Below are 7,767 nucleotides of genomic sequence, written 5' to 3'. Positions count from 1 at the left end.
GCCAAACTACAAATAATAATAAAAAACCTAGAAGCCAAAAAGGAAAATTGTTCGAATCTTGAATAATTATTGGATGAATTATTATTGTTCTTAAATATTTCATGAGCTAATTGAAAACGAGTGAACATAAATAAGATCAATTATTATCATTTCTAAACACTTTATGAGCAAATTGAGAACGATTGAAGATGGACAACTCGATGTAAAGACAATTTTCATTTTCAATCATTTTCTTTTTTTTGGGTAATCTGTGACACCAGCAACTGAACACAACAGATTCTATTGACTTAAATTTTCACCCTCATTTTGCTGACTTTGATTACATCTTGAAGGTGTCGTGATTGAGTGAAGATATGTGGAATTATTTGAATTGGAGAATGGATATTGTCTTCAATCATCTCATGGGTTGTGTAGCGAGATTGAATAATGTTTAGAACGACAATATTGAAAATTGGAGTGAGTGAGTCTTGATTCTCTATCCATCATGTAGAGATATGTGTTCTCTTCACATTTCTCCATTGTATAATATGGGTGGAATTTATGTGGAATCTACTCGAGGTCATATCTCTGATTCATTTATCAGCATTTCGAGATAGAAAGGCCAGGTAGGTATCCGATTCTCTCACTTCGTGGTCCATCTTAGAACTTTTGAGGTAACCCACTTCTATTTCCATTTTTCTTGTGTTCAAAAGATCTTCAAAGATAAGAAAGAGAAGGATTCGTTATATAGTCTTTTCAATTCCTGAGAGTTCTTAAGATGCTGATAATGGTGGTGAGTGGTGCGCTGGACAAGACATTAAAGGAACATGCATGCGATTAAAGCTGCAATGGTGGCGACATTTAACATGTTTGCAGATATTATGTTATGTCATAACTGAATTCCTGTTAACGGATTCAATAATTTTGAATCTCAGCAGAATCTGTAGGTGACGATGCAAGTGTTGCATTAGTAATTGGGTCACAAAAACTGTTCAAAAGGGTATCTGAGGTGGGCAAGGTCTATGAAAAATTGAACTTCTTATCTAGCTTGGAATAGATTCCAAAACTCAAGGAAGAATTCCGTGCTCTGTGTAAACTTGAAGGTAACTAGTTACGTGTCAACAGAGACGTAGATTCTATTCTATTATATAAATCCAAGCGAGATTTTCCTAATTCATCTTGATATGCCTTTATTTGATATAAAAACCAAGTCTTGAGCAGGCATTTGCATGCTTCCCTGATAGCGAAAACAGAGACCCAATACACTTCAGGAAGGCCTAATCACATTCTGGGTTTCTCAAGTCCACGTTTCTGTCCATACCCATTTGATCAGAGCCTTTCAGGTTAACACACTGATTCCTAATTTAATCTCTATCAAATCATCCAAACTCCATCGTTGTTCTCCTCCGGAAAAAGAAAGGATTGTTAGTTATATTCTTTTGAGAATCCAATATGCCGGCTGCAATGGTGATAAGTGACGGCCCAGCCGCAGATATGGAAGCAAAGACGACGATTTATGTGATTATGAGTGCGATAATGGCGGCTTTCGGAGGCTTAATGTTTGGTTATGACAACGGAATTGCAGGTAGTACAGTTTCTTGGCAAGATCATGAATTAGATTTTGCCTTTTTGATAATTCAATCATTACATGCTGCTTTTGTTTTTTTTTCTTTCTCAGGAGGAGTGGCGTCTATGGATGATTTCCTGATTAAGTTCTTTCCAGTAATATATGAAAGAAAACAGAGAGCCCATGAGAACAATTACTGCAAATATGACAATCAGTATCTGCAACTGTTTGTATCGTCCGTCTACCTGAGTGCCCTCGTCTTCAGTTATCTTGCGGCTTATTTCTGCTCCAAAAAAGGTCGACGCTTCACCATGCGCATAGCTTCTGCATTCTTTTTGATCGGTGCTTTTCTCAATGCTTTTGCCATTAACGTCACAATGCTCATCATTGGCCGCGTCTTTCTTGGTGCTGGAGTGGGTTTCGCCAATCAGGTATGCATATACTTGTTACCGTTATCAATTCCTTTTTTAGTAAAACGTTTTCTATTCAATTCCAATATATTTAGCATTGAATTTACCCGTGCAGGCGGTTCCTCTGTTTTTATCTGAAATCGCTCACTCAAGGATACGAGGCTCGCTGAACATTCTATTTCAGCTGTGTGCGACGATAGGGATCCTGACAGCAAACGTGGTGAATTACTTCATGGCTGAAATCCATCCAAATGGATGGAGGATAGCTTTAGGCCTTGCAGCAGTGCCTGCAATTATGCTCTGTGTGGGTTCCTTGATCATCACTGAAACCCCAACCAGTTTAATTGAGCGAGAGAAATTCGAAGAAGGGAGGGCCACTCTGATGAAGATCAGAGGAACTGCAAATGTGGACGGTGAGTTCGATCAGATCGTTCGGGCCTGCGAGATAGCTCGACAAGTGAAGGACCCATATCGCAAACTCATGAAGCGTTCCAGTCGTCCTGCTCTGGTGATTTCCATTGTATTGCAAGTGTTTGCGCAGTTCACAGGGATCAATTCTATCATGTTCTACGCACCTGTCCTGTTCGAAACCATGGGTTTCAAGAATAATGGTTCATTACTATCGGCTGTCATCACTGGGTTAGTTAATGTGCTGAGCACTTTGGTTTCTGTCTTTGCTGTTGATAGAGCTGGAAGAAGGGTTTTGCTTCTTCAAGGAGCCGTTCAAATGTTCATATCCCAGGTAAGTGCTCAAACTCAGAGACAGGGATGTTGTGAGCCTAGTGGGGCCTAATTTGATGCATAAATGGACTCATAGGAACAGAGGATCCAAATTCGTATAAATGCTACACTGGGTCGACCTATCCCATGACCTAGCATGGTATAAGTTAAAAGGGGTTGATTTCATTCCACCATTTTTAGAGCTTTTGTTATAGTATCTAACTTTTGGTAAGAGTTGTTGAACCTACCCTTTCGAGAAATCACCTACACTAGTGTGAGTTAAGAAACAAGAAATTGAGTGCGCCCAACTGGCCAACACATTGTCAAGTACCTAAAAAATTGGGTCTTGCTTGTGTGGGGTGCAATTAATATGCAGCACTAGCTGAGATCCAAAGTTGCCACCCAAATAAACTTTACCAAAAAAAGTTCACTCACCGCAAAACGAGTGATCGAAATGAACAACTTTGGATTTCAACGTGTTGCGCATCACCCAAGCAATTTGGCTGAAAATGAGTTTTTTTTTCTTCTTTTTCTTAGACACGTGAGAGTCACTAATTGGCTATGATAGTCTAAACAATGGATACTCATAATTTTCACCTAAAATATTTGAATGGGTATTTTGCAGTGCCTTATTGGGATCATCTTATGGAAGTACTTAGCACCGACGGGATCCTTGGGGCATACAGAAGCTATTGTTACAGTGGTGCTGGTGTGTACTTTCGTTATGGCATTTGCATGGTCATGGGGACCATTGGGTTGGTTGATTCCTAGTGAAATCTTCCCTGTTCAGACAAGAACAGCGGGGTTTGCCTTTGCTGTGAGTTCTAACATGCTTTGCACATTCATCATAGCTCAGTCATTCCTGTCAATGATGTGTGCCATGCAAGCTGGTATCTTCTTCTTCTTTGGTGGTTGGATATTGATCATGGGTTTTTTCGCTCTCTTCTTGTTGCCTGAGACGAAGGGTCTGTCTGTGGAAGTTATAGTTGATAGACTTTTTAAGCAACATTGGTATTGGAAGAGATATATAGAAGAAGAACCAGCTGAGGATCTAAAGCAGAGCAAGTTGGAGATGGCACAAGCACACAGTTCATGACGATGATAATGATAAATTCATAATGAGTGCTTTGGTCAAGGGTCTTCTTTTTACACATGGAGGAAGGAGACATTACATATAGTCATATACCATGGAGAGTTGAGTCCATGATCTTTTCACTAAAGAGGTGTGTTGTTACCAGCCAATCAAACCTTGTGATCGATACATAATAAGTGCTTGATGATTCAACTCGCTAAGCAACCAATCCTTTTTAAGTTAGAGATATAATATTGATGAGGTGCCGAGCATCTAATGGTGGCGTGGTAGGCAGCCAAACTACCTCGAAAGAAATAGTCTTTTTTGTATCTTCTTTGTATCGCCCAGGTTTTGGGGCTTTCAAGCAATGAATTGGTTTGTACTCTTGTTAAGAAGAGAAAAAACTGTTTCAAGTCATCCATGGAGTCTGGATCCTTCACTCCATATGGAGAGAAATTCTTCTAATCCACACATTTGATTTTGTGACATATTTTCATTCTAAAATAGAATCCCCCTCCCCCACTTTTTGATAATTAACCTTCAAAGAATCAAAGCACTATTAATTATTTTTAAAAAAAATTCCAACTAATTCAACTTGCTTTGCTACACTTCTCTCTCCATTTCGGTTCCTTCCCTCTCCCTTCTATTCCATCTCTCAATTTTTCTTTCCTCCACTCTCTTCTTCAATTTCTCATACTAAAAAACAATTCCTAGAAATTGATCATTTTAGCTTTGGATTAAGCTCCGACCGTGATCATGCTTCCATGACAATCAGAACTAAAAATAAGGATAGTCATATTAATGAATTTCCACTGTTTTGCATAGGAAAAAGAGACAATACTCAAAAAGACCAAAAATGCCCTTAAAAATTCAACGACTTATAATTCATCCATTTGATCGAGCTCTGGATTAACTGCAGGCTGTAGTAATGTGTTCGTGACGTGTGCAAAAAAAAAAAAAAAACACTTGAATACAAGCTCCGTAGCCCCACATATTGTAGTTCAAAATTTGTCTATCCAGAAGCCTCATAATGGAATCTCTTGGCAATCATTTGCATACACCATTATATGTAACAGTTTAAAAAATTGTAATAAGTTGTTTATTGAGTCCTCCACCCATATGCCTAGAAAATTTTTCCATGCAAAAAGAAGGAAGAAAAGTGTAGATAGAGAAGACTATTTTGTGGCCTTTCACTGGCTGTCAGGAAAAATAAGAAAACAGAGTTTGAAAAAAAAAAAAACAAGATTCAAACAATGCTTCATTACATGGTCTACATTTTTTTTTCTTCTTTTTCTTGAAAGACTCCACACGATAATAAATGCTTCGTTCAGAGACCGGCAAAGAAATGGTAAGTGCTGGAATCTACAATGATAAGTTTGAAGGCTGACACTGCTGCTGCAACAGCCAGCATGCAACTAAAAACACATATATTGAGCCAGTGCCACAACTTTTGCAATGTATGTATTCAACTTGTTCTTCTTCACCACAAGGTACATGTGGTCTGGGAGTATAAATGTGAGAGGTAATGTGCTGAAGGCCCCAGCGAGACTCATGAAATCTCCAAGGAATGGCATTAGAGCTGCCACAAGAGTAGTAATACCTAAGTAGCCACCTCTTACCAGGATCCTGAATGTTAGGTATTCGAGTGAGAATGCACTTGCTTCATATCTACCATACTAGAGTCCAAGAACTCCTATGTTGGACTTGCAAATATATGCAAAGAAATGACTGTTTGCAGGAAGGCAGCAATGCCTACACCCAAACTGGACTCTTGACACTGTTGAGGAGATAGGTTGATGATGTTGATCTGTAAGCCCGTTAGCCCATGAAAGTTACAACCAACATTGGTACTTTGCCAATTGTGAACTGAAAATTTAGAACCTTAAGCATGTTATTAACAACAGGCTTTCTTACAGTGGCCTTTATCTCTGGAAACATTCCTGTATTGTATGAAAAAATAAGATTTGCAGCTGCAGCAATAATGGTGAAGACCCTGGTTCCATTTGAACCTGGAGTGCTGTAATCTCTAGCTGGAGCTCTTATACTATTTTGAAGTGACAGCAAAAATCCTGTTATGATATATATTAGAATAATCAGTTTTGAAACTCCAAGCCAGAGTGTGGTACCACAAAAGCAAAAATGGCAGAAACCAACCCAGAAATAGCAATGAAATAGGGAAGCTTCATCACATGATCATCATCCCTGAACAGAAGAACATAGACAGCCTTTAGAGCCTGGCCAGCCAAAATTATGAAGCCTGTATTGATAATTAATAGATTTATGCACTGCAATGCCCATGTAAATGAATAAACTTTTCTGCAATATAAATGGCCAGCAAGGTCCCTATATCTGATGTGTCTTTTTCCATCAACTTCAAGAATTTTGGCAAGCAGAGAATTAGCATGTAGTGATATAGCGGCAGCCATAACTAACCAACAGTACCACCAATCCAACCTAGGGGTACCATTACTGTGCCAGAGTACCCGAGTCATATGCACTGTTCACGCCAGTGGTGAGGACGAAACCTGCTTGAAACCACGAATCTTGGCTTATCTGATGAGCTGTGCCTGAAGCTACCTCGCCATGGATCTTCACTGGAGGTGATTCAACCTCAATGCCATCCATGGATTGCTAGCTCTTGTTCTTGCAAGAGTCGCGAGGTCTCTTCGATGGTGAAGATGGAATATATAGAAGGGCCAGGTAGGTATCCTGATTCTCTCACTTCCCGGTCCATCTTAGAACTTTTCACATTAACCCACTTCTATTTCTATTTTTCTTGTATTCAAAAGATCCTCAAAGGTAAGAAAGAGAAGGATTCGGTATATAGACTTTTCAATTCCTGAGATTTTTTAGCATGCTGGAAATGGTGGTGAGTGATAGGGGTGTAAACGGATCGGATAGTGGTATATCCATATTTGCATCCTATTATATTTGAACGGATTCGGAAAATATCCTATCGGTTTTTGGACGGATTCTGTCGGATTTGGATGATAATTGGATAGTTATTTTCTTAAGTAATTTTTTCTAAATGGGCATGAATATAGAATAAATACAAGTTTTCAACTATCAGTTTACATCTTTACCTTTTTATTATGAGGGTTAGGTTTGAAATTTAAGAATTTAACAACTTTGGTAGCTATTTTAGTAGAAAATCTAGAAAAATAGTCACATATTATAGATATAATTTATAAAAATAAGAATAATAAATCTAAGCAAGTAACTTAATCGGATAACTTTAACGGACTGATAATAATGAGTAAAAAATGGGTATACCATATCCGCATCCTATTAATAATCGGACGGATTCGAATACCCCTAAACAAAGTGGATGCGAATTCGAAAACGGATTTAGGTTATCCATTTACACCCCTAGTGAATGGTGCCCTGGACAATACATTACAGGTTGCATGTGATGAAAGCTGCAATGGTGGCGACATTTAACATGCTTGCAGGTATTATGTAACACATCATAACTGATTCCTGTTAACGGAGTCAATAACTTCTAATCTGAGCAGAAACTGTAAGTGACAATGCAAGTTTTGCATTAGTAATTGGGTCAGCAAAAACTGTTCAATAGGGTATCTGAGGTGGGCAAGGTCTATGAAAAATTGAACTTCTTATCTAGCTCGGAATAGATTCCATTGTACACCTCAAGGAACTAGTTGGGTGTCAACAGAGACGTAGACTCTATTCTACTATATAAATCCAAGCGAGATTTTCCTAATTCATCATGATATGCCTATATTGGCTATAAAAACCAAGTCTTGAGCAGGCATTTGCATGCTTCGCTGATAGCGAAAACAGAGACTGAATACGCTTCAGGAAGGCCTAATCACATTCTGGGTTTCTCAAGTCAAGGTTTCCGTCCAATACCCATTTGATCAGAGCCTTTCAGGTTAACACACTGATCCCTAATTCAATCTTCAATCCTCGTTTTCAGTATCAAATAATCCAAACTCCATCGTTGTTCTCCTCCGGAAAGAGAAAGATTGTTAGTTATATTCTTTTGAGATTCCAAT

General features: G+C 38.6%; 1 protein-coding gene and 1 pseudogene across 1 annotated transcript; one reads left to right on the top strand and one right to left on the bottom strand.

The window, feature by feature from the left end:
- The first annotated feature begins 1,199 nt into the window (after positions 1-1,199).
- On the top strand, positions 1,200-4,038 carry LOC149003475 (sugar transport protein 8-like). Its single transcript, XM_089137185.1, has 4 exons — positions 1,200-1,564; positions 1,658-1,977; positions 2,072-2,698; positions 3,302-4,038. The coding sequence occupies exons 1-4, from the start codon at positions 1,432-1,434 to the stop codon at positions 3,770-3,772; spliced, it is 1,551 nt and encodes a 516-aa protein (XP_088993311.1). The 5' UTR covers positions 1,200-1,431; the 3' UTR covers positions 3,773-4,038.
- Positions 4,039-5,075: 1,037 nt separating this feature from the next.
- On the bottom strand, positions 5,076-6,419 carry LOC149003474 (putative proline transporter 2 pseudogene; annotated as a pseudogene).
- Between the last annotated feature and the right edge of the window lie 1,348 nt (positions 6,420-7,767).

This window comes from Hakea prostrata, chromosome 10 (assembly GCF_041222555.1).
Source record: "Hakea prostrata isolate BN-2017 chromosome 10, UWA_Hpros_2, whole genome shotgun sequence".
In the NCBI taxonomy this organism is placed as follows: Eukaryota; Viridiplantae; Streptophyta; class Magnoliopsida; order Proteales; family Proteaceae; genus Hakea; species Hakea prostrata.
This window is presented reverse-complemented; position numbering and strand designations above follow the sequence as displayed.

Bases quoted from the DNA above. Each gene is read 5' to 3' on its own strand.
- LOC149003475 (XM_089137185.1), top strand. From the start codon at position 1,432: ATGCCGGCTGCAATGGTGATAAGTGACGGCCCAGCCGCAGATATGGAA. The intron at 1,565-1,657 runs GTAGTACAGTTT...TTTCTTTCTCAG, and splicing joins TTATGACAACGGAATTGCAG to GAGGAGTGGCGTCTATGGAT. The intron at 2,699-3,301 runs GTAAGTGCTCAA...GGTATTTTGCAG, and splicing joins TTCAAATGTTCATATCCCAG to TGCCTTATTGGGATCATCTT.